Here is a 26,087-nt window from a genome sequence, read left to right as displayed (position 1 = left end):
GGAGTCCAAGAAAGAAGAGAAATTGACTTGTAGGGATTCGTATTTAGGACTTCGTACTCTCGACTTTATCTAACGAGTTCATGAAAAAGTTTACACCAAAAAGGTTACACTCAAGAACTCTAGCGAGTCTTAGTGCTAATTGGATGGACGCAATAAATACGAATCCCTACAGTCCTCCCCCAGTTGGATGCAACGGCTAAATAGAATAATAATAGACAAATGACTAATAATTAGCCTGCCTGAAAGTGAGCTGGGGGAGTGGTAATGCGTCCAAAAGAAGAAACGCTACGGGATGAGAGAACTTCGTCGTCCAAATAGGCAGGCTTGATTCGGTCCAAGGAAACAACAGACGATTTCCCGTCAATATTGAGCGTTGCCGTTTTCGTATTGGATCCTAATATTTGAAATGGGCCACGATAAGGACGATGAAGAGGAGGACGAACAGCATCGACTCGAAGAAAAGCATGAGTGGTGTAGACATATTTTTAAGAAGATGGGGTTTTCCTGAGATGGCATGATGATCAGGGGTGAGACGAGAAAGAGAAGCAACAGTTTTGCGAAGATTATCGACAAAACAGTCGTTATCACGTGCTTGGACCGGTTCCAAAAAAGTCCCTGGCAATCTTAAGGATGTTCCAAGATACATGTTAGCAGCCGAGTAACCATTTTGTTTGACAGCCAAACGAATTCCCATCATTACTATTGGAATCTCGTCATACCATGATGAATTGTTCAAGCGAGCCATCAGAGACGCCTTGAACTGACGATGGAATCTCTCTATCATACCGTTCGCTTGAGGATGATATGCTGTTGTTCGAATGCGTTCAATACCCAAAAATTCGCATAGTCTCGTCCACAAATCCGATTCAAATTGACGACCCTGATCAGTAGTAACCAAACGAGGGCGACCATATCGCGATATCCAGTGATGAAGCAATGCTGAGGCACACAAGAACGAGCCTTGCAATTTTGAAGTGGAACGACTTCTACCCATTGGGAGAAACGGTCAATGATTGTCAGGACATAACGAAATCCGTGATTTTCAGGTAAAGGACCGACAAGGTCTAAATGGATATGCTCAAGACGTTGATCCGGCTGTGGAATTCTCTCGGAAGCAGTCTTTTGATGAGCGAACACTTTGGATGATTGACATTGTAAACAGATTCGGGCCCAAGATTGCACGTCCTTATTCATGTTCGGCCACACAAACTTGGATGAGACCAACTTCTGTGAAGCTTTTATCCCGGGATGTGATAAGCTATGGAGGCGATTGAAAGCGGGTCTACGGAATGAATCTGGAAGTAAAGATTTTGCCTGTCCTTGGGAAATATCACAAGCAAGAAGCATTGGTGTACCGGGCCTCAACGTGACCAATTGGACGCTGTTGATTCGTTTGGAATACCTTCAAACAAATCGGACATACAAAAGTTCATTGGAATGATCAATTATTATCACCGTTTTGTTCCCAATTGCTCTTCTCACCTAACACCATTTCACGATCTATTGAGACAAAAAAGGGAGAAGATAGAATGGTCCGACAAGCTGGAACAAGCTTTAATTTGTGCTAAAAGCATTGTGAAACGAGCTACAAGGTTGGCTTTTGATCGCTGGGATGAAAACCGTTCATGAAACGCTCATAACGTTCTGTATCAGTTCCAAGGAGATATGACAAGAGGGCAGTCTTGAGGAACGTGTATGGAAGAAGGGGATCGCGATTGCGGACTTGATCTTGAACTCTTCTTGCCACGGCGTTCGGTAGGTTTGCGACCAGATGGCTTGCTTTTGTCTCCTCGTCTTTGACTCGAGCGAAGAAAAATTGACCCTCCATGGCTTCAAACCAGAGATCAGGATCTTCATCCCAAAAAGATGGAATCTTGGGAGCGAAATATGACACCATTGGTGTGGGGGGAACGCAATGGTTGGAGACTTGGAGGGGAACGTAGGAGAGGGAGCCCCAAAGGAGGTACGGGAGGAAGGGTTAGCCATATTATCACGTCGGGGTCACCAATATAGGACTTCGTACTCTCGACTTTATTTCCGTGGTAATGAGTTCATGAAGGTTACACCAAGAAGGTTACACTCGAGAACTCGAGCGAGTCTTAGTGCTAATTGGATGGACGCAATAAATACGAATCCCTACAAGGTCATCTTCATGGCAGACGAACGTCCAATTAGTAAGCTCGTCACCAATAAGAAAAGTAGCATGGCCCTCAAGGTTCAAAACGCGGAACTTTGTAGGCAAGAATTTAGGGGCGAACTTTGAGTTGGGGGTGTTGTTCCTCATAATCACCAAGTTGCCCGGCTTGATGATTGGCGGGTTTGTTTTGGGTTTATCGTCGAAGGTACTCGTATGTGTTCTTTTCTCCTTCTCATGATGATCGTTCTTTTTTAGCTCTTCCCTTTCTTCTAATGAGGATCCTCGTGTTGCAAGAAGTTCGGATTTTTAATTGTTCATCAAGAGAGAAGGTGGGGCCATGCCCGTCGCTAAATGCGGCGTGGTCCTGTAATCTCTTAAACATCTCTGTAGGGCATGCCGCATCTCTTGGCGAGAACTGCCGCAGGCTTGGAAAGTTTTCTTAAGAGTCCTCATGAAAGTTTTTGCTGGGTTTGCTCATGGGTGGTATGGGGCAGTGAAGGTATGATTAAGTTTGAATTTGTTGCAGAAGTGTTTGAACTTGGTGGAGTGGAATGGAGGACCATTATCCAAGCGTTGTCGCTCCGGAAACCCAAAATTTGTAAAAATGTCCTCTATTGCGGCAATGGTGTGGGATGCTGATGTTGATGGAACAAATGCTGCGGAGGGGAACCGGGAAAGATCGCAGCGAACCACCAACACAAATGACCGATCCCACAAAGGCCCAAAACGGTCAATAGAGACCGCCTCCCATGCTCTGTCTGGGACCGGGTGAGACTTTTGACACACTTTAGATGGCTTCTCAGTTAGTTGTTGACACTTTCCGCATCCTTGCACCTACTTTTCTATCTTCTTGTCCATCAAAGGAAACCAAACAATGCTACGCAGCCTTCACTTCATTGCCAAAAAACCTCAGGTGTGCTGCACCATGGGCAAGGTGGAGGTCTCTTTCCACCAGTTCCTTAGGAAGCACGATCCGAGACCCCCTCAGAATGTTGCCTTGTTCTGAAATGGTGAGCTCATTGAACACCTTCCCAAACTTGTCCATTGCTCCATTGCGGCAGCGAGTAGTCCATTTTGAATACACTTTTTTAATACTTTTAGTTCCTTGTCCTTTTGTGTGGCGGCACCAATTGTGGACGAATCTAGCGCCTGGCAAACGTCTCCATCTAATGTCAGGTAAATTACTCTTTCCATTTCCTGCGTTTGTCTCCTCTCTTCTCTAGGCAATTGGTTCAAAGGAGTAGGATTCCTACAAAAGAATTCCGCTGGATTTGATTTTCCCGACTTCCACAAGACTTTGAAAGATATATCTTGATGGCGAAGAATTACTCTTTCAGCTCGAATTGAGCCTGGCCTTGTTCCCTTGAAAATTGGCACAAATGGCTTATGGTCCGTAATAACGTAGACATCCGGATTCCCAACCAGGTAGGCACGCATTTTTGAAGCCCATAATCCACAGCCATAGCCTCTAAATCTATTTGTGGATATCTTTTTTCAACTGGTGTTGTAGCTCTTGATGATATTGCGACGGTCTTTACTTCGTCTCTAGTGCTATGAACGGAATGAAATTGGTGTTTGATCTGGACATGCATAAAAACGAAATTGGTTCCTCCTTGGACTTAAGAGTTGGTGCATCCCTTAGGATTTGGACTTTTTTTGGATCCGGCTTTACCCCTTCTGAGGAAATCCTCATTACCCAAAATGGAATCTCAGATTGCCTAAAGATGCATTTGTTTGGGTTCGAGGTCATATTGTTACCCCAAAGTCTGTCAAGGAACGTTTTTAAAGCGAAGTCGTGATCATGCTGCTATGATTATATCGTCATGAACTGCATGGAAACCTCTGATATCACTGAAGTTCTCACGTATGGCGTTCATGAATTCGCCAGACAATGGTTTTGCCCTCTTTGGGAGGTGTCTGAAGCAATATAGCCTTCTTTTTACTCTGAAGACTGTCAGCGGCCTTGACGCCTCAGCCAAGGACAATTGGTGGAAAGATGATTTGAAGTCTAGTTTAGAGTAGTGCTTAAATCCCGCCAGACTAGCCTTGATTGATTCCACAGTTGGGATGGGGATGTGGCAGTCCACTAAGTTTTTGTTGAGGTTGCGAAAATCGACTGTTATCTGGATTAGTTCATCAGCCTTGGGAGCTACTTGGACGTTACTAACCCATGGGTGTGGTCCTGTATGGACCTCGATTATATCGTCCTGTAGCATTTCTTGTATTACTTGATCGACCTTAGCTCCAAGATGAAACGGCGTGTACCTAGGTGCACTTGCCCACGGTCGTAGATTATCAAAGAGGTGCAAGTGGACCTCATGCCCCCGCAGAAGATTGATCCCTTTGATCACTGATTCGTGCTCTTTGAAATTTGCCTGGCGTCCTTGCGGTGACTATTGGGCCCTCAATGCAATTACCACTCCAGATAGGTACCCCATACCCAAGATTTTGCAGCCGCACTTCGAGGAAACAGAGTTTTCTCCAAGATTAATCTGGTTTGTGCCCATAATCAAATTCCTGTGCATCCAGATGACGTTCCTAAAACTGCCATTATAACACCTTTTGGCTTTTTGAATACCTTTAGATGCCGTTCGGTCTTTGCAACGTTGCTCACACGTTCCAGAGGTTCATGGATGAAGTATGTCGTGACCTACCTTTTGTTTACAAATAAAGACTTACTGGTCGCCAGATCAAATGATGAGGAGCATGAAAGTCACCTCAAGCAGCTTTTCAAGCTATTCGTTGAGTATGGCCTCATCGTTAATCCTGACAAATTTGAGCTTGGGGTTTCCCAGTTGGAATTCCTTGGACATCAAATTAATGCTTTGGGAATCTCTCCGCTTCAAGGACGTACGGCCGTAATACAAAATTTCCCAAAACCAACAACGAAACGTTCACTGCAAGAGTTCTTGGGAATGATGAATTTTTACCACCATTTTGTTCCAAAGTGCCCCCAAATTTTCCACCCTCCCAATGACCTTCTGAAACAAAGAGGCAAAGAGTTGTCAAATTGGTCGGGCAAATGTTCAAATGCTTTTCTTGCTCGTAAGAACGCTCTTCAAAAAGCAGCTCAATTTGCACATCCAGATTCAGACGCCCCCCACATTAATTACCGTGGATGCATCTGGAGTTGCAGTCGGTGGGGTACTCCAACACATATATTGGAGGGTAAATGGACCCCAATATCATTTTTTTTCTTGCAAACTTCGTGACGCTGAAACTAAACCCGCACCTTCAAGTCCTCGAGAATCCAGGTTAGTTCAAACAATGAAGTCCACTTCTCTTCTTTCTCGGGCTCCCTCAATGTTAAATTTGCTTCCCTCTAATATTTGTAGGGAATACGTAGGCCTTGTTGATCTGGTAGCATCTTTCAAGTCAGACTTGGACAAATTTTTAGATAGCATTCCAGATCAACCCTACATTCAAGGACTAGCTTGGTCTACCAACTCAAATTCTTTGGTAGCCCGAATATCATATGAAGATTGAAAGGTAATAAAAAGACAAATTATAACCTTTCATTTTAATAGTACTGGGGATTCCATTCCCTGTGTAGCGGTTAGAAAAGCCCATGAAAAACCAAACCGAAAAAAAGATACTCTACTTTCCATCATGAGCTTTTAGCTATTTATTTAGCATTATGACACTTCAGATATTTTGTTGAAGACCGTCAATTTCAAGTTTTTACCGATCACAAGCCCCTAACATTTGCTCTTTTGAGCCACTCGAATAAGTGGACCCCAAGAGAAGAACGTCATCTTTCCTATATTTCGGAATTTACTGAACACATTCGACACACAAAGGGGAAAGATAACGTAGTAGCAGACCCTTTGTCACGAGTTCGTCACCTACAATCATTTCTCATACCAAATCTCAATTTTGAAGACTTGGTCCATACTCAATCAATGACCCAGAACTACTTTCTCTTTGTCCCACAATGACATCCATGAATCTTCGCGAAATGTTATTCCAAGATCACAAAAAGACCCTAATCTGTGACGTTTCACTGGGGCACCCGAGACCGGCGGTACCGCAAGCTTTAAGGCATAAGAAAGTCAACCTCATTCAAAATGTTGCTCATGGGGGCACCTGCGTAACAAAACGTTTAGTGTCTGATCGATTTGTGTGGCATGGACTCAAGAAGGATGTGACGGCTTGGTGCAAGACGTGCCTTCACTGCCAGAGTGCAAAAATTGGACGCCGTACAATTAGTCTAATCAAGGAGTTTGACTTACCCTCACGACGATTCGACCACATTCACGTGGACATCGTAGGACCTAGAGACTAAAGTAACTTTAGTCTCTAGTAGGATCAGAGAAAAGTCACTCCAACCAAACCACTTGAGATTTTTGCTTTGAACATATTTTGGTAGCTGGGCAGCAGGGTGTCGGGCTAATCGACTTCTCTTGCGTTACGCAGTTCCAACCAAATCAGACAATTACAAACGAGCCATCAACTCACTGGCTCCCTGAATTCGGAAATTGATTTTGAGAATCACGTAACTAAATGTGTTCAAAGCCGATCCCCATCGCAAACACCAGGCAGCCGCGGGGATGCCAAAAAAAATTCAGATATCTCGTGAGTGTCACTTCTCTGTCTAGTAGGACCTCTTCCCCCATGGAGAGGGTCAACTTATCTCTTCACCGGGGTGGATAGATTCACTAAATGGCCAGAGGCCATGCCTATGTCTGATGCAACTGCTGAATCTTGCGCACGAGCCCTTCTATCTGGTTGGATTGCCCTCTTTGGTGTCCCAGCCTCAATAACCTCAGATCGTGGGAGACAATTCATTTCGGACTTCTGGACTTCAATCTTACGGTTATTTGGCATCAAACCTATTGCAACAACGTCTTATCATCCTCAAGCCAACGGGGTAGTAGAACGCATGCACAAGCAACTAAAGAATTCGTTGAGAGCGCGTTTGTCTGACTATTCATGGGTTAACCATCTTCCAGTGGTACTCCTTGGTATGAGGGCCGCCCTCAAGGAAGATGTTGGATGTTCATCTGCAGAATTAGTGTATGGCACGGTTTTGCGATTACCGGGCGAAATCTTGGACCTGGCAAGTTCCAATTTGGATCCGCTTACCTTTGCTGGAAAACTTCAGAGGCGGATGGAACAAAATTGCCTGCAACCTGCATCTAACCATAGCAAGGCACATGCTTACATCCCTCATGCATTGTCGGCTGCAACTCATGTCTCTATTAGGCACGACGCACATAGAACGCCTCTGCAGTAACCATACGATGGCCCGTTTCGGGTTCTGGCGTGTCACGACAAATTCTTTAAGATTGATTTTGGATCAAGACAAGACCACGTTTCAATTGACCGTCTCAAGCCCGCATTCCTAGAGTCTGGCACACAAGCCACATCTCCATCATCAACACCACCAAGCTTGTCAGGTAGTACCGTACTTTAGATTTTGGACCTTCCATATCTCGATCCACAGCAGATCCAACTGGCCTTCCTCCATCTGGTTATTCAACTCGACGAGGTCGGATAGTTAACAGATCAGCACGTTGGAGTCACTGAGGTCTCAGGGGGGAATCATGTAGGGTGTGTTGGACGCGTTGGCTCGACGTTCTGTGTTCTTGACCAAGATTTCTTATGTACTATGACCATGCAAATAAGGACATTAGATTCAGGGATTTGGGAGAATAAAGACTTATGGAATCACCATTGTCTTCACTCACTTCAATACTCTTTAAGACGAAGAAGCTCACCCCAATGGAATCAAACCCAAAGGGACTAAACATAGTCAGAGGAAGTTCAAAGAACCTCTTTATATCCTTATAGCATTCAACGCTCTAACTTTGATAATAATAACCTTTAATGAGACTCCTGGTCATGTCAGACTGCATAATGTATGAAGCCGTATGTATAAACATCATATACAAAAATCGATGTAAGGATAAAAGAATGAAGTGGTCAGAATGATAGAATAGTTAACTATTATACATAGACGAATCAAAGATATTGTTGCTAATGATGATCTCTTGGCATGACAACTAATTGAATATTTTGGTGTACACAATGATATGTCCAAAATTGGTTTGTCGTGCTTGAAACTTATCCCACAGGACAAGTTCTTGTTGACTTTATCATCGAAGAAATCGTTGCATTCGCTACAAAAGAGTTTTTGAAGAAGTTAAGTTTAAGGACCAACGAAAGCAGCAATTGGGCTTATTTCAGGACAAAACATGGATGAATTACTTTTGGCTTTTTTTACTTTCTCACGTTGTTCCTGTTGATCTAAGATGCTGAAATATGTTCCTTTATGAGCAAGTCTCGGAAGCAAGCAATTTTTTTAAGGGCCAAAAAAATTTTCATGGGCGTGATTTTTTAACGCAAAGATAAGTCTATTCAAATGTAGCAAAATATCATACAAACGACTTCTTTAAATGCTCTGTGCATAATTTTCAATCGAAGACAAACTTTTCAACTCATTTTGGCACTTTCCAAATTGTTGAAAAGAAAATCATGAAATTGTCGATTTCTCATGACCCAAAATTCGGTCACACTTGGTATTCCTGGGTTTTGCATTTATTAAAAATATGAAAAAACTAAAAGCTATTTTCGGCTTGATTTGTCAAATTATTCTTACTCTAGAAATGATTTAAATGATCTTGTGACCCGAGAACAACATTTACATTCAGTTACCCTTTGCCATGAAAATGGAAAAGGTGAGACCATTTTCAAGGAATTTTGCCTGCAAAATGTCAAATGGAGTATGTAGTGATGGTCCGTTGCTTTAGAACTATTTCTTAGGCAAAATGATTCCATTCCATTGTTCTCCCGAGTTGGCCCCATAGTCGCAGTCCTTGTACACTATTGACAGATGCAAAGTTTTAGCACCTTCATCTTTGGGGGAGGGGCTCGGATATCATTTCTCTTTAATTTGATTGCCTCCACGAAAAATATTATTCCACGAAAGCCTCAAAAAGATATAATAATTGAGATATTTTTTGGAAGCCTGTTTTTATGGATATAACCACATATCAAATCATTAACCTAGTCGAAACATAGATCTGCGATTAGCCGCCATGCCACCCAATATCCAAGTTCTGACCACAATCCCAGTGACGCCCCAATCTAAATGACAATATGAAACGACCAGAAAAAGGACTTTTACGAAATGGGCTTGTAAGGCCAATCGTATTAAGAAGTAAGAATTATCTTCCTAAGTGGCGTGGGTTCAAGGATCGGTGCAAAATGTCGATTTTTATTCAGGCTTTGTGGCTGAGTGACCGGATATGAAATATGATTTATATCCATTAGAAATGGATAATGTGATGTTAGGCTTGGTTGGCCAGGCAAGGTCCCACAATGGACCATACAAATTAGAAAATATCGTTCAACATGGTGTTCTTGCCTTTCCCTCATGAAAATATTACATAACACTATGAAAGCCCAACCTAATGTGGAGAGGTCTTCCATCAAGAAAAATGGCAAGTATCTGTTCCCAAAGAATTCAATGAATATTAATCATTGGTTACAGGAAAAAGAACCAATATACAATCTTGCTCCAATGTTGCTGTAGGATTTTGGATAAGAAATTGCTCTCAACCTATTAACAAATGTGTTGTTTTTTTGCTAACACTATTTGAAGAAGAGAGTTCATGGAAATTGTTCAGTTCCTGATGAAATTGGATGAACATTTGACAAACATTCATTATGGGGGGGAGGGGCCTCATTTTGTCGAACTACTATTCATGGTACAAGAAGAATAACCTTTCTCCAAACATTCTCTTCATTTTTCGGTTCCTATTGCCTTCGTTACCGCACTGAATCTTATCTATCAATTAGATTCCGGCTACCCTGTACTACATTACGATTAGGCTGGACCGAACACAACAGAGCTCTTCTGCCATTGACACACTTCCTACATTCAACGGTTTCAAGTGCTTGCTATCATTAGAGTGCGAAACCATACTCAGCCCGACCAACCAGCCATCTTGAGCCATCCGAGTTGCTGCATGTGGCCGGAGTCTTTAGCTGAAGCAGTCCTCCCTCTAAACATGATTGAATCGCTAGAATATGGATGGGGATACTTTGGTCGAGAATTTGCATTTCGGTATCGAGTGAACATATTCTTCTTCAAATGTGACTGGCCCCAAGTTACTACAATTATATACCTCAATCGACCTATTGGATCAAAAGTTATGCATTCTCAAACTCTTCCCAAGAATTCTTCCCTTTTGCGGTTATTGATTACTAAACCATTCGTTCTGTGCTCTAAAATGTACTGCGCTTTGAGAGGGCATAACATTAGATTCGATGGTTGGATTGAGCCGAAATTTGAGATACATAATTGCAGTGACCTGGGACCAGGCTCACTTGATGTCGAATACAAAGAATAGGCTCGAACTGGAGCCCATCAATTCTCAACCTCACCGCCCCCGTCCATAGTCCAGTGATTCACGGACGATTGCACGTGTCGGACCATCACCACTCGAGACGAAATGCACCTGATCGTCTTGAGGGTACCGACATCAACGCTCAAATGTACACAGACACAGGGCCTTTTTTGATCGCAGAATCGACGCTTCACGCTTTGTACTCACTGTAGTGCTGGGGCGAGTCCGGACTCGAGTCCGAGTGCACTCGAGTCTTTTCCTCCATTTTGGAGGCTTTAGCCGGCCGCGAGTATTTTAGAAAGGACTCGAGGCCTATAGCTTGACCTGACTCTTTTAACTGACTCGAGTTGGGCAAAAACAACAACAACAACAGCAACAAAGGAATCGTACGAGTCCGACTTTTGCTGAACTCGACCCAACCCTAGTACTTACGTCAGTGCAAGGTTTTATTTCGGGAAAAAGACACTGATCGGCCGTGCATGTTTGTGGCCAAATCAATGAAGCCCAAATACTCCCTGAATAAAAATTTACGTTTGCTTCACTTTGTGTTGGATATGTGAGAAAATTTAAATTGCAATTCATAAAGATATAGGATTTTATGGCACCTTGATGGTCAACATTCGGCCCGCATTTTCATTCTTTTTGAAAAAAATGCTGTCTTTCACAATAAATAGAGAAAAGCCGGGCTTATTTAGACTCATCGTATTTGTCTTCAAAATTATTAAAGTTTCAATTTTGATGTTTTGAAAAGCGCATCATTGGAAATAAATCTTTTGAAGAAGACTAAAATCTTTGTTATGAACTCTTGGAATGACTCACTTGGTGTTTCCTTGACATACGTTTTCCACGTTTAAGATAAAGTTCGAGTTTAGCCTTGCTATTGAGCCTTAAAACTACGAAAACTCCTGGACCATAAATGCTATAATTTCAAAACAAAAAAAATACCTTTTCGATATTTGTATTTGTTTTCGATATCGTTTTGTTTCTTTGTCTCTTAATTGATGGGCCAAAATATTCATAATTTTCATTAGAAAACATTTCAAATTTTGCCGACGAGTACAACTTCAAAAAACCGTATTTCTTTAATAACCTATCTTAGCATGTCAAAAAAAAATTCAAGAGCAACCTTTATCGAAAACATCAATCTTATTTTTCTTCACATCTGATAAAAACTTAAACAAAACCGGACAAGCCAACAAGGGATTGATAAATAAGCATTTTTGCCAGTGCATGTCTACCTAGCAACAATTCGATGGGGACGTTTCGAATTTTACGACGTGTGTGTCGCTCAGAAGAAGGAAGGAGACGCTTCAGTTGCTTCCAAGACTTCAGAGCGTAAAGCAGTAGTGTGATACAGAGAGCTCTTATCAAGAAGAGGCCCTATCGCAGACTGAGTTTGCTGATCTGACATCCATCAACCCAAACAAATATTGTTTTTGTCCATCGTTGCCAATCCTTGTTCAGTTCCTCAAATCCAGCGACCAAGAAAATGAAGTCCGTTTTCGTGGTAAGAGCCCATTGAAAATCACCAATTTATTCCAATAGCGCCTCTTTGGCAACAAGCTCATCATCAGATGAATTAGAGAGATTAATCGTTGTGCTATGTGTTGTTCAATGGTTCGTGAAACAACCTCTTGAATGGCATTAAAAGGCGGGAAAATTACGATTTACCGACGCGGTGGAATTGTGCGGAGTTTTTCCTTATTCAGTTCAGCCTTTGTGGTCACATGTAGGTTTGAAAACATTGTAATAATTCAAGGTTGACTTCACTCAGATCACTAGTTTTGGTATACTCACATTGTCTCGTTTCAATTAACTAGACCGACTGGAACATTGTGTGTGTGCGTTTCATTGATTTAGTACCTTAAGTAGTAAACTTTACAAAAGAAATGTTTCTACAAGTATTTATAACCTAATGTGCAATGTACCGTATTTCCTAATAAAACCATTTTTGAACTATATCTTTCGATAACAGTTGTTTAAATTTTTGTGTCCATACAGATACTTTGAGTTAAGTGAATCACATGTAAGGGCTAGACCTAAGAAAAGAAGTTTAAAATTAAAACCTAGATTTTTACCTTTTTCGGCCACATTTCGGAAAAACAGCCAAAAACATCATTTTGGGGGGGAAAATGTTTTTTTTTGCCTTTTTCACGATTACTGGTAAAGAACCTTGAAAAGCAGAATACAAACTTAAAATTTGGTCTAAAATATGAGCAACTCTTTTGATGAGATGAAAAATGGTCACTTTATACCAAATCTAAAACTGACCTAATTGCCCAAAATCTCACGACACCAACTTCTTGTTATTTTACAAAAATATGAATCTGTTTTATTGCTCTGACTTTTTATAACAATTGAAAAAATGTTACTTCATATTTCATCTTTTGAGCACGTTTTTAACAAACTTTACATTTTTTTTACCTTTTTCAACAAATTTTATTGTTTTTCACCTTTTTATGACTGATTTGCTACCTTTTTTACCTTTTGATTCCCTTTTTTTGCCGATTGTTTCTACCTTTTTCCCCGAGGTCTAATAATGATATATTTGTTATTACGTTTCAGTATTGACATCCGAGTGTTTACAACATAAAATTCGCTCAAAGTAAAAGCATTATTCTCCAAATATATCATCCAGGGCTAGGGTAATGAGAAACCAAATAAGTGAGTCGCAACATTCCATACTATCGCTGTCTCTGAATCGCAAAGATAACAAACCAACATTTTGCTGAATAACGCACGTAGAAACCGAGATCTCTAAAAAAAGCAATGTCACCAAGAGCATGTCATTTTTAGGAAATTAAACTTCCTTCATCTGGATGGAAATTATGGCAACTTTTTACATAATTATCTAACCTCTAAAACCCTGAGTCAATTTTCAATGATCATATTGCATATATCTAGGGGCAGGAAAGTTGATGTTAAATTAAATTTTGAACTATTTCAACGAGTTTTGGGGCAAAAAACATTTTGACAAATTTTTCCGTCAAATAACGTAGGCCAAGGAACTCCAGGCAATTCTAAAGGTTTTCGTGCTTTCATGGGGAAATCTTTTGTACTATACACTCTCCTCCCCCTCAAAGTTGAATGATGAGAAATGAAAATATGGATTGGTATTTTAATGCTTGTAGTTTTTTTATATCTAGCGATTCTCTGGGACTTTTTTATCGCGAGGCTCCTCCTACGAAGTCATGCGTTGGTTGGTAGTAATATGTGATTGAAGGGGCATTTTCTTTACAATAAGAACGCGAACTTTGGAATTCTAAGTACGGCTCTACACAAGGTTTTACTTTTGGTTAATCTAAAGAAACGATATTATATCTCAATCCTATCAGCAATGACTTGAAATATGAAGGTAATTTTTACATTGCAACATCCCCGAAGTACTTTATTAACTCGTCATTTTTTCACCCTGTCATGACTTATGTTCAGGCTTTTTTTAAACTTATTTTGCCCAAATATCACCTTCAAGCCAACTATTTTAGTAACAATCATCCCATATTTTCCAACTAGAATCTTTTCCTGTGAGTGTTAAAGCTTACCTTTTTTTGTTATAGTGACTTTGACTCAGGCCAGTCTGTTTCGTACCTTATCACTTAGCCCATTGTTACAAATGGACCATTTCTTTGCTGGCTTTAGATCATTCGAAAACGTTATCTGTTCATTAGCTTTTGTGGGAAGTCAATCATCCAAATTATCGGTCACAATATTAACCATTGCTTCTCCAGAAAAAACTTGGTGAAAAAACTATTATACGCGTTCATTCAATTAAGTTTATGGCTCTTCCATTTAGATTTCGTGACCAAGGCAGTTGCAAGATTTGCCCATCACTGATTGGGCAACTCATCATTACTGGTCAGTAATCACTAGTCATGGCGAACAAAGAGTCTCAGGCTCGTTCTTCAGGCCCTCAAGTGGTAATTTATCAGCCTAGCACTCGAAAAAGCTCACTTTTTGCCTTTGTTAATAAGGTCTCCATCCTGAAAACATTTGTACTTTCAATTGCCTCTGAGCCAGAAAAATACAAGAGATATGTAAGCCAAATATGAAGTCATTGTTCTTTTCTTGGGACTCTCTTCTTACCAAATGTGGTTGCTATGGTTTGATTTCCTTCAGCAATTGCCGTGACTATGGCAAGTGTAAAAAGTAAGATTGGTTTCATGTTCGTAAATGGTTCGGGAGGCATGTCAAGATCGGTCAGATAAGTGCTACTCACAAGAAAGATTCCAAGTTCAGAAACGGCCTCAGAATGCGCATTTAGTTCGGATACACATTTGTCGAGACTATGAACAGATTTGGGCAGAGTTCATGAAACGGTCAATTCTTCAACAACGCTCTTGGTTTTCCAATTGAAGAGGTAAAAATAACATTTGGGTGAAGAGGGCGACGAGTAATGACCAAAGTTGAACACAAATTAGCAAAAGGGTTCGGAAAAAAGGTTTCAAGTTTTTAACCAAAATAAATATCATGTTTAGAAAAATGTTCGCTTTCTCTATGAAAATCTAGTCTAACCTGAGAGCAATGACGTTTTAAAATGGTTTTTTACCTTGCATGGGCTCACTAAAGGGTTGGGGAAAAGGTTTAAAGTTTTTGACGAAAATAAGTATCATGTTTAAAAGATGCTAGTCTTTTGTATTAAGATCTAATTTAACCCGAGAGCAATGATATTTTAAAATGTTCTTTTTACATTGGATGGGTTCACATAATGCAAATGATTGCAAGGAAGAGTTATTTTTTTGACAATTACAATTTTTACCAAGTCATACTTTTTTGTAGCTCATCCATGGGGCATTCATTTATAGTCTTCTTCTTGTTGCTTTTTTAACTGTTTCAAGACCTTTGATACTTTGGTCGACCATCATAATCTATTATGTTTAGTTTTACTTTAAAGAAATGTTTCGCAAACAAATCGTTCATAAAAACTTTGAAAATAGTTTGCATATTTATAAAAAAAACTGCAAATCAATAAAAAAAAATGTCTTACAGTTTTGAGAGGACTCATGAAAAACAAAAGATTTTAAGTAGGCATACAATAAAGACAAGAAATTGACTAAATTTCAAAGCAAAAAAAATCAATTCTTGCGTACAGGTCCATTTTTCTTCGCACTATTTGGCAGATTTCATAATTCATTATCAAACGGATAGTCAAACCTCCTTGCGTTACCTCTGCGAGAAAATGGATTAAGAATCAACAAAAATTGGCTACAATTGCACGTATTTTGTTGTACCAATATTCCGGTCATCTTTAGCAATGCCCATCCTTCTTTTTCAAAGACTTACTCAATAAAATTATACGTGTTTAACGATGGTTCATGATAATTGATGAGAAATGAGCCGAAGCCTAGCCAGCTCCCATTTTGTTGTCGCTCTGTTCGAATTCTGCGAAGAATTTAAAAAGCCAGTACCCTCCATTAAATTCTGCACTGGAATTGCTCACTACCAGCGTTTGAAAGTCACCTGTGCTTCACAGACAATTTGAACCTTGAATTGAACTTCGAATTTGTTCGCCTCTCCCAGACAAAAAAAGGCGACAGAGACATTCCTTGAAGGAGGCCATTCGATTGTTCTGTTCTTCGTCTTTGATCTCATCTCTCAACGGAATTGCTTCAAAAGCATCCATCCGAACAATCAATTGGCTTGAATACAGTCAGTCCAATCTTGTTACTCACGCATGCTGCTGAATTTCAATGAACATTCTTAGTTTTTGTTGGCAACAAAATTGAAACTTGATGCTCTCAAGCATCTTTTGGATCGATATCCTTAGTACGTGAAACATATAGCAAGCTAATGAAAGGTGATGATGTGATTGGCATCAATCCGATTCCATAACATTTTGAGAATCAATCAAAGTTGATTGCTATTGTTTTCTTTAGAAAATCAGCGAAAAAGTCAAACTCGTTCACTAATTCATTACATTATCTCATAGCACCTTCTTTGAAGAAACAAGAATCAAAGTAAGAAACCAGCTCCTAAAGCTAATTAACTTTAAAAATTTGAAAAAAAGTTGTAATTTGCTTTCCAAGACTTTACCCTAAGATCTGCACTGATTATGGGGACCAACAATAAACCATTCATGATGTCCACATTCGCCGTGATTTCAGTCGTCATGTAATATATTGGGGTCAGAATGTTTTTATTAGCAAAAAATGAGTCTCATTTTCTGTTGTTAAAGACGATTACATCTGCAAATAACTTGAATCCTTTTATTCATCCCAAACAGACATGGGTCAATTTCCTTTGAAATATAATTGATAACAATCACAGTGGTTCGTATATAATTAATTGTAATTACTCGAATTTCAAACGGATCAATCATACTTACTTTTGGGTATATCTTAACTAAATTCAACTACTGTACATTTTTCATGTCCAAGTTATTTGAATATCTTTTTTTTCTTTGGGCACGTCTGTAAATTGCTCCGAAAAAATGCCATGAATGAAAGATCAAAATGTAATATTGCTTGAAATATCTCGATTACACTGACTGAAATGTACTTAATCACAATGACCATTATTCAAAAATGTAATTGAAATATGCTTAATTGTAGTGGCAGTAATAACTGCGTCAAAAACCTGATCCCAAGTGACTGAAAGATGATGATCACTCTTTACTCTAAAGCATCAAGATCAATCTTGTGCTCCAACATACAGAGAGATCCATTTTTTAGTCCACTAGTCCAACGTTTTAATGGCTTTGGTTCCCTTTGATTCAATGAGGCCAACCAAATTGTAGCTTCATCCAATCAGTGGTCAGTTTGAACTACCTGCAGGCAAGTTAGCTCTATTCCATGTTCAAAGTTGAATCTATTTGCCAGTGAACACGCCTGAATTGCTGAAGTAAATGGGTCGGGAATGGCTTGAGTGAAGACGATGTTTTTTAGTGAAGTGACCTTGCTGAAGTCGAATCTTTTCGAGACTCATCACTTTGTCCATTGTTACGAATTGGGTATCGTCCATTTTGCAGCACCTTTGATCATAATGGAGCACAAGAAGCTCAGTAGTGATGGGCAACAAATGCAAGCAATCAAGACGACGTGGTTAGTTCACTGGATATTATGGAGACTAGTCGCAGCTCATTATGGGTCTCTGCCAATTGATGAGATAATAATTTTACATCATCCAAATTAATGAGCTTTTAAGTAATCCTGGCAGAGTGTAATGAAAATTGTCGAAAACAAAAGTAGTTCGTGGATTGTCGTCTAATTGTTAAACTAGTAAGCAAAAAAAAACGTTTTTCAGCACGTCTGTTTGAAGAACTAATCATACACCTCCTTTGCAATTATCCGCATTACCTTTTGCTCTCATGATTAGCCCAAGTTGCCCAACCCTAATTAAGCTGCTCATCACTTGTTTTGTTGTGGCCAGTCAGTAATCCCTAGTCATGGTGAACGAAGAGAAGACTCTCAAGTTCGTTTTTTCAAGGCCTGAAGTGGCAATTTGTGGGACTAGCCTTCTAAAATGCATTTGTTGGCCTCTGTTCAGAAGCATCTGTAATCGTTTGAAGGGGCTTGTACTTTCAGCGTCTTGAAAGAAGAAGATCAGAAGACCTCGTTTTAGGGAAGGTTTGTTCGATAAAGATATTGCCTCTTGTCATTTGAGGTGGAGATCGTGTTTTATGAATGGGATTCCATAAATGGCTTGAAAATCAATCGGACTGGACGTCAAGATTGGAGAGATACCAGGATCGGAGCCCACAAGTTCTGAAATGGTCAAGCTGCTGAAAAGTCAAGTCTCGAGCTGTTTTCGATCAAGAAGCACATTTTCAAAGCTGAGAACCGAACAAAAACTTAAATACCACTTCTCAGTTTTGGCTCAAAAGAACGATAATTGTGGCCTCATCTAGCTCACAACAAATCCGAATCCTTGGAAAGTGCAAAGGAATGTAAAAAAACAAAAGAAATCTTATTCAATGCCTCTGAACAATTTGAAAACTGAAGTCCCAACATGCATCGGATAATTTTTTTAACATGGTTTTGGCAAGAGTACCTAAACAAAAACATAAATGTTCAAAAATGACCTCGGTGAATATTGAACCCTTTTGTTTGTAACGCTATTTGACTGCTTGTTTCAAACTTTTCAGACCCAAAAACAAATCATAATTTTTGGAGTCAAGCTTTTTTCCATAATAACTAATTTTCTTTTGGTGGCAAGATTGTATAAAACTTGTCATCACTTGATCCCAAGCCAACTAGACGCTTCTCGTCACACTGTTCTTCTTCAAAGTCAATTGAATCGTCTATTCAAGTCAATTTTCCACTTCTGAATTGTTTTTTTTTTCGGCCATACAAAGCATTCCTGGAAGGAGAGCCTCTGGATTGTTCTTTCATCTTTGATCTCGACACGAGATCCTTTTCAAAGGTTTCCATCCAAGTGATCATCTCATTGACTTTGAAATTGAATGACTTCGACAGAGGCCGAATTTGAAGCTTCTGGGGAATGATGATTTTATGCTTTGACTAAGTTTTATTTGAAACAATTGATATTACTTCTTCTTGAATATGCTTTAACCATGTAAGGACTATGAGCATAAACAAGAATGGACAAAATAAACAAAATGACCCCTACACAACAGAAAAATAGGCTACGAAATCATGGCATTGCAAATGTGTCGACTACATTTAGTTCAATTTATAGCATAATTGTTGAAGTAGGAATGCAACAAAATGTTACAAAGAACGCAACCCTCCAATCATTTGTTATTGGTTGTTGTTCTTCTATTTAATTACCTTGTTCCATCAGTCATTTTCACAAATGTCATTTCTTCAAAATCTTCCTATGAATTTCGTTGTTAAAAATAATAGGGAAAGCTGAAAACATTCCTCTTCCACTGGTAAAGACATTCCGCAATGTCTTAGGCCAGAAAATTGTACAGGGACACATAAAAACTGTAAATTGACAATTGATTCGACTTGAGCCCTCTACGCCCTTTAAACAACGTCTAAAGTAAATCATTATTCGAACGTGTCAATTTAATCCAAAGTCGTCCTAGTTTATCGCTGCTCGCCTAAAAACGATCGTTGAAGAGTCGTGCAATTCTCACTATTTCCAAGATTTATTGCGCCCCTTAGTGCGAAATGTCCGCCCTTTTTTGGCTACCTTTCAATTGCGTTGTCGTGACTTGTGTGGAGCTCCAAATCAACTGATTGAGTACATAGATCAAGTATGCACTCCAGGGAGCCATCTTCTTTCCCAAGAACCGCTCATATCGCTTCTTATGTAACTCGTGAATTTGGTCGGCTTGGCTTCGTCCACGAACGAAAAACCCCCAAGGACAACTCGGTCAATGTGATCTGGATCTGTTAAACATACGCTCAGGGAGACAAGATGGCTGGATGAACCATTGAAAAGAAAGGGGAAGAAGGATGATAACGAGGTTTTTTAACTGCAGCTTTTATGAGAAGGAGTTGAAAGGATGGTTCATTTAGGTTTTTTTGCGAACTTCCTTACCTCTATTTGTGGGACCCGAGAAGTTCATGATGAAAAACTTTTGTTTTTGATTTAGCTTTACATGTGGAATGGAATTCCTTAGAGCGGTTTGTCAAGACACCCTGTTCCATTTTGAAATAAGAAAACACGATAAGCTTTTTAGCTCTATATTCATGAGTAGTGAATAATGCCAACAGGTAATAACTTAGCAGCCCACGAACAAGAAAAACAAGAAGCCTCCAAAACGCTTTATAATGAGCTTATTTCATATTCTCCAGCTTTAAAACATTTTTCTTGTCTTAAGATTTCTTTCTCCCATTGTAAGTGGTTGAGGAAAACAAATCTGAAAACAAGGAAGTATACCACTTGAATGATTGGCTGGCCCTTAAATATAGACCAAATTACCAAAAAAAAAACTTTTGATAATTGTAGAGCAAATATAGTTTTTCGCCATCTGTGCTATTAAAATGACCAAAAACAAAAGAATATCGACAATTCTGTAAAAATGTGAAATTGGTACACTGACAATATTTTTCCAATTTCAGCAATACCTTTTTCATTGACCATGTGCTCATCGAATTTTTTAGTCTAAGACTAATATTAGCCTAGTGTTTGATTTTAAACACGAATTAGCTGCGCGTTATTTTCTTACTTCATTAACCAATTTCTCAATCAAAATATTGAAGTTACAAACGTTCATCAAATGTTTGCTTGTAAAACCGCCCACTTATTTGAATACCTGATTTACCGCCAACTTTTCATCTTTTTATAAGCTATTTCTTCGTTTTTTTGTTACTAAATTTGGCTAAAATTCATACCTTTAAAACTAACTATTGTAGTGAAGATCCTGAACTATTTTTCTGATCCGTATATATGGATAACCACCGAACTTTACCACCGCAGCGGATGGACGGCTGCGCCTTCTAGCGGCAGAAACCTTATCCAGACCAAAAGAGTCTTTCAAAGGTCCGGCATGCTTTCTGACAACTGGCTAAAAATTGCGTGTTCTTGGCGTCTCTTGCTCTGTGGTTGAACTTTGATTAGCATGGGTGGGCGTCAGCCTTTAAAATATGGGTTGGTGCCACTGGTATTTCAGGATTGGTTGACTATGAGGAAGAATCTTTTTTGGAAGTAGGAGTGTACTGAACCAGGGATTTGTTTGCTTTGAAAAGTGTCAATTCGTAATGGGTTTAGTATTGTTATAACTTAATCTGTTTTCTTTTCCCATTCAGAATGGAATTCCGTCTTTATAACTGGCTTCAAAGTTGTTTGTTGTAGATTTGTGACGCCTAGAAACCAAAAAAAGAGGTTGCACAGAAATATTTTTTGTCCGTCAAGATACATGATATCTGTATGGAACATTTGAAAGTCTTCAAAATCCAACATGTTCTTCAAGTTTCAAATATTTGATGCAAAAAATGGTAGGCCAATCAAGCCATCAGTTTAAACTGCTAACACATTTACAATTCACACAACTAGCAGACTTAGAAATGCTGCAAATGAACGAACAGGATCATTCTCGTGAATTATCGAATTTTGAAAGCCAATATAAAAATGAAATGGGGAAACAATAGTCTTCTATAACTTGTTGTAAGCGATTGTGCTAACAACGGACTTACGCCCAGCATTGACGGTAGGTCGTTTATCTTTTTCTGTTCTTGAAGTGGCCGTCAAAACCTCTTCTTCGACTTTTAGTAGTCCGTGACTAATGCGAATCAGAATGCAACGGCACAAATACTCCGCCAATCTATCAGTTCAGTCTGTTTAGTGTGACGCCAGGAGACTTATTTAGAAGTCAAATCTGCGGGAGATCCGTCAAATGAATTCATCTTATGAATAACCAGAAGATATTGGTTTGCTTTGTGACGGAATTGAGAATTCCAATGAAATCGCTTTGTTAAGAGGACTGGTTGTGGGATAACAACACATTCATAAAACTGTTTCTGGTTGATCTGTGCGCCCAGTTTTGTTATGACGTGTAGAAAATCAGGTTTTATTGACTTAACCTCCGACTCATCGACTGAAAAACATGCACAAACCCTGTAAATCCTTGGAACCATTCAAAGATAAAGCTGAATCCTGCTTTTTGTCTGAAATATTTTTGTGGATGGACCAGTCTTCTTAAAGATAGCATTGTATATGAGCCTAATAATTATTTTCCCAACGCTTTTTTTCAAGAGGTCTCCACAGAATATAGAAGTGATTTATACCACAGTACAATAATATTCATTAACATGAATTTATGTCCAAAACATCAGTCTAGAACAGAGATGTTTCTAAGCAATTAAAAGACGTCATTTTAGTGGCGGGTATTTAAAGGAAGCACAAATTGTATTCCTAAGTCTACCTCAATCATTAATGATTATTACACGACAATTAAAGTACAAGGCCATTGGCCCCAAATCAACCTTCTACAAAATCACAGTCACCCATGTAAAGGCATTAAAGTTTCTTGTCTTCACAACTATTATACCATACCTCCTCCCTTGTCAGCCTTCCCCTCCCTCCCTCCCTCCCCTCCTCCAGGTTCATGCCTGACCTCGGAAATGTTTGATAAATAATCAACTGTCACGTGTCCAATCAGTGTTCCCGTAACGAACGATTCGCTAATCCAAAAGTGCTCTTCGTCTTCTAGATCCTGTCCTTGATGGTGGCCTCCGTGCACAGCTTGGCCGACACGTCGCCCGAAGGCTACTTCCTGGCCGACCCCGAGCCGGCCAAGACCAGCCGAGCCCTGAACACCAATGCCCACTATCCAATGCCGTACATGCAATATTCCCAATCAAAATACATGGTCCAGCCCATGGCCTACGCTCGACGGACCTATTTGCCCACGGCCCTGCCCACCGTCTACTCCAATGGACTCTACCGCCCATCGGCCCCTTACTTCTACCCTCAATTGGGATTGTACTAGATGCATGATGCGAGACAGACCCCCGCATGTCACATGTTCTTTTTTTCTACATCTTATCATATTTGAACGAGCAGCTGCCAGAGAATCTTTAGTCCAATAAATGATACACTCTCCTTCTTTCGTTGCCTCGTGGCTTCATGGGATTGTTCCGGGTGAAATAGTTGGCAATGTTCCCGAATTCGGCAGGAGCATTGTAGTTTTAGAGCTGCAATCGGTTTGGCTAGGCTCTGCTCACCTTTGCTGGATTTTTCTTCCTTCGGAGAGTTCATGTGACAAGAGACGAATGGAATTAGACTCAGCTACACCTTGTTCATTCATTGCTTTATGGTACATGCACCTCGAGTGTCATTTTCATTGTTGTAAATCTGAGGCACATTTTTTGATCCATGATCTTGTGGAAGATAACCAATTGAGAACGATTTCATATGTTTGAATTTTTAGGACTTCTATCTAAAGGCTTTTGGGGAAGAGATTAGAGACTAAGAAACCCAAGTCTGAACCCCTGGATAGGAAAAAGGATACATTTAATATCGTAATTAAAGCTGGAAAGATCTCGACATTTTTCCTGGTTTTGAAGGTAACCGATAAAAGTAGACTTCCGAATGTCCATTATGACTTAACAAAGTCATTTTATTCGTTGCATCCGTTTTTTACCATTCCCCCAAAAGAGTGTTTTTGCTGCGTTAATCTGCTAGGTTTATCCCATTTTTGTGACCTTGTAAAACTAAAGGAGGAGTAAACTTTGCTTAAAAATCCCCAAATTTAAGTGAGTTAGTATTAGTTTTCCACTTAGCAATCTTTTTGCGAACATCGGATGAAAACCACACTCAATCACTTCCTTCAGGCTTGCCATTGCAAGAAGTTATTTGTCATTTTGCTCATATCAGGACATATTTTTTTGGCTATTAATGGACCAAAGTTGTCATTAACGTTAAAGATCAAGTTCCATTATTTTTGGCAAAAAAGAAATTAACGTGCGAATGATTAACAAAGGTAAAGTAATAACACATTTTTTATTTATCTTATTTTTTCTACTCACCACCATTGGCTTTAAATCAATTTACGTCGACAACTTGGCTATGAAAAAGAATCATTAAATCGGTTATTTTATACACAATCTTTTGACTTATGTCAAAGAGAAATTATTTTCGGCTAAGTGTCACAAATAGCGGGCCAAAAATATTCACTTTGCGTTTGCTTGTTTTAACTCATGTGTAGTCCATACTTTTAAGAAAAGCTCTCTCACCGAATTCGTATTTGAAATCTTTACCCAAAATAAGACAGAAAGTTTTTGAGATCTGGCCAAATAGAGTCCACTGTTTAAAATCTTTCCTCGGTAAAATAGTCTTTGAGATCAAGTTCAAGCTCATCCAAATCAGCAATCACTTATCAGAAGCGCTGTTTTTGGTTGAAAACATCAAATTGAAATGAGTCATCGGAATTATGCCAGTGTAAAGCATTGGCTACTTTTTACACCGGGGAAAACAGCTGAAGGGAACATCATCTGCCCGTTGGGTGAGCGGACATTTTCACTCCAATCTCTATCTGGTCCAAACAGGTAAGCACTAATCATGTTGAGCTCCTGAAGCCCCGAGAATCATTTGTCGTCTTCGACTTCACAGCAATCCCGGTTCAGTCTTGGTCAGGGCATTCCACTCTCAAGAACCTCACATCTCACCATGAAGTGGTACATCTTTATGTTGGCTTTGCTCCTCGTTGAGGTCGCTCAAGTCCACGACGCTCAATGTGGCAAGGGTAAGTTTTGGGGAGACTGCCCATTTGGAGACAGACATTGATTGGACTAGCGAGAGATTGAGAGCTGCACTCCCATCCTGGTCTGGAGCAATCCTGACAATGTATGGCCTCCTCTCCCTCTGCTCCAGAGGTCAAATCCAAGGCCAAACCAGTGGCCGCTCCCAAGGAGAAAAGTGCCAAGAAAGAGATCGTTGAGCCGGTCCAAGAAGAGACAGAGGAGGAAGAAGACATGGAGGAATATGTCTTTGTCGAAGCTGGTGTTGAGGACGAAGAGGAGGACGAAGAGGAAGACGAAGAGGAAGAAGACTCCCAAGAGGAGGAGGAAGAAAGCAGTGAGGATGACTCCTCTGAGGAAGAGGAAGGGGATGAGGAGGAAGATGTCACAGCAGAGGCAGAGGAGCAAGAAGCCAAAAAATAGTTTTATTTAGGTGTTCACAAAGATAGCAATAAATGTTAAAAAACAAAAATGAAATTAAAAAATCCTCCAGCACCAGGGTAGGAGTTCCATTAGGTTATCATGACCAGATTCAACCATCCTTAAGCCCTTACCTTTGACCTATTCTAGTCGATGACGAAGACGCTGATGATGACGGCATTCCCAATGATGGTGGGTGTCCTTGATTTTACTACATGCATTTTTACTCGCCCACTAAAACCCTATTTTTATTTTAGTTGACACCGATGACGACAACGATGGCATTCCTGACGATGGTAAGATTCCAAAGCTACACGAAATGCTGAAATTAAAAAAAAGATATATTTTATAATCATTTGCGTTCACAGTTGATACCGATGACGACAATGACGGCATCCCTGACGACGGTAAGCGAAAAACAGATAAAAAAACCAAGATATCTCGCTAACAAGCCGATTGCTCAAAAACTCTCTACTAACAATTAAAAGAGTAATGTGATTTTCACTAACTCTTTTTCAGATGACGATGATGACGAAGGTGGTAAAATGACAAGGGACTAACACGTTTTTTGTTTATTTTTGCACCATTGGCTGTAATTATTGCTCTTTTCGTTGCAGCCGACCCGGATGATGATAACGATGGCATCCCTGACGAGGAAGAAGATGACGATACCGAGGAGGATGAGCACGACGAGATGTAACTGATTTGCTCACAACTATTCTCAATTTGTTATTTATAACTAAAAACCCTCAAAAAAGTTATGCCCAATATTGGCCTTGTCCCGGTTGAGTGTGGTTTCACACTCAGGGATGCCATTTGTTTAAGCAATAGTTTAGGACCAACCCATCCTTTTTCCGAATGCCAGAGTGTTATGCTATATTTCACAAAAGATGCCAATTCCATTATTTGTGAATGACTGTGGAATGATTCTTTACCAATAAAAGTGTACACACAAACCACTGTTGGACTATCATATGCGATTTTAAAGCCCACTAAAACTAAGTGCGATCACGTTTTCCTGAAGTTGATTGATGGTGTAGACCTAGATGTCTATTGTGTGGAGGGGCATATATTCAAAGACAAGGA

General features: G+C 39.8%; 1 protein-coding gene and 1 long non-coding RNA gene across 5 annotated transcripts; both read left to right on the top strand.

Moving 5' to 3' along the window:
* Positions 1-2,022: 2,022 nt before the first annotated feature.
* On the top strand, positions 2,023-3,562 carry LOC131891840 (uncharacterized). Of its 2 annotated transcripts, XR_009374479.1 has the most exons (5): positions 2,023-2,342; positions 2,664-2,905; positions 3,001-3,147; positions 3,239-3,313; positions 3,475-3,562. It is a non-coding gene; the product is annotated as an uncharacterized LOC131891840 (long non-coding RNA). The 2 variants fall into 2 exon arrangements; XR_009374478.1 differs by having other exon boundaries at positions 2,664-3,147.
* A 20,666-nt stretch (positions 3,563-24,228) lies between these two features.
* On the top strand, positions 24,229-25,960 carry LOC131891248 (uncharacterized). 3 transcript variants are annotated; one of them, XM_059240779.1, is made up of 7 exons: positions 24,236-24,389; positions 24,454-24,586; positions 25,152-25,193; positions 25,259-25,297; positions 25,370-25,408; positions 25,521-25,538; positions 25,619-25,960. In XM_059240779.1, the coding sequence occupies exons 2-7, from the start codon at positions 24,511-24,513 to the stop codon at positions 25,699-25,701; spliced, it is 297 nt and encodes a 98-aa protein (XP_059096762.1). In that variant the 5' UTR covers positions 24,236-24,389; positions 24,454-24,510; the 3' UTR covers positions 25,702-25,960. The 3 variants fall into 3 exon arrangements, with proteins under 3 accessions (XP_059096761.1, XP_059096762.1, XP_059096763.1); XM_059240780.1 differs by lacking the exon at positions 25,521-25,538 and having other exon boundaries at positions 24,245-24,389; XM_059240778.1 differs by lacking the exons at positions 25,152-25,193; positions 25,259-25,297; positions 25,370-25,408; positions 25,521-25,538; positions 25,619-25,960 and adding an exon at positions 24,715-25,052 and having other exon boundaries at positions 24,229-24,389.
* Positions 25,961-26,087: the final 127 nt, after the last annotated feature.

This window comes from Tigriopus californicus, chromosome 12, assembly GCF_007210705.1.
Source record: "Tigriopus californicus strain San Diego chromosome 12, Tcal_SD_v2.1, whole genome shotgun sequence".
NCBI lineage: Eukaryota > Metazoa > Arthropoda > Copepoda > Harpacticoida > Harpacticidae > Tigriopus > Tigriopus californicus.
The sequence above is the reverse complement of the archived record's forward strand: the minus strand, read 5'-3'. Positions and strand labels throughout refer to the sequence as shown.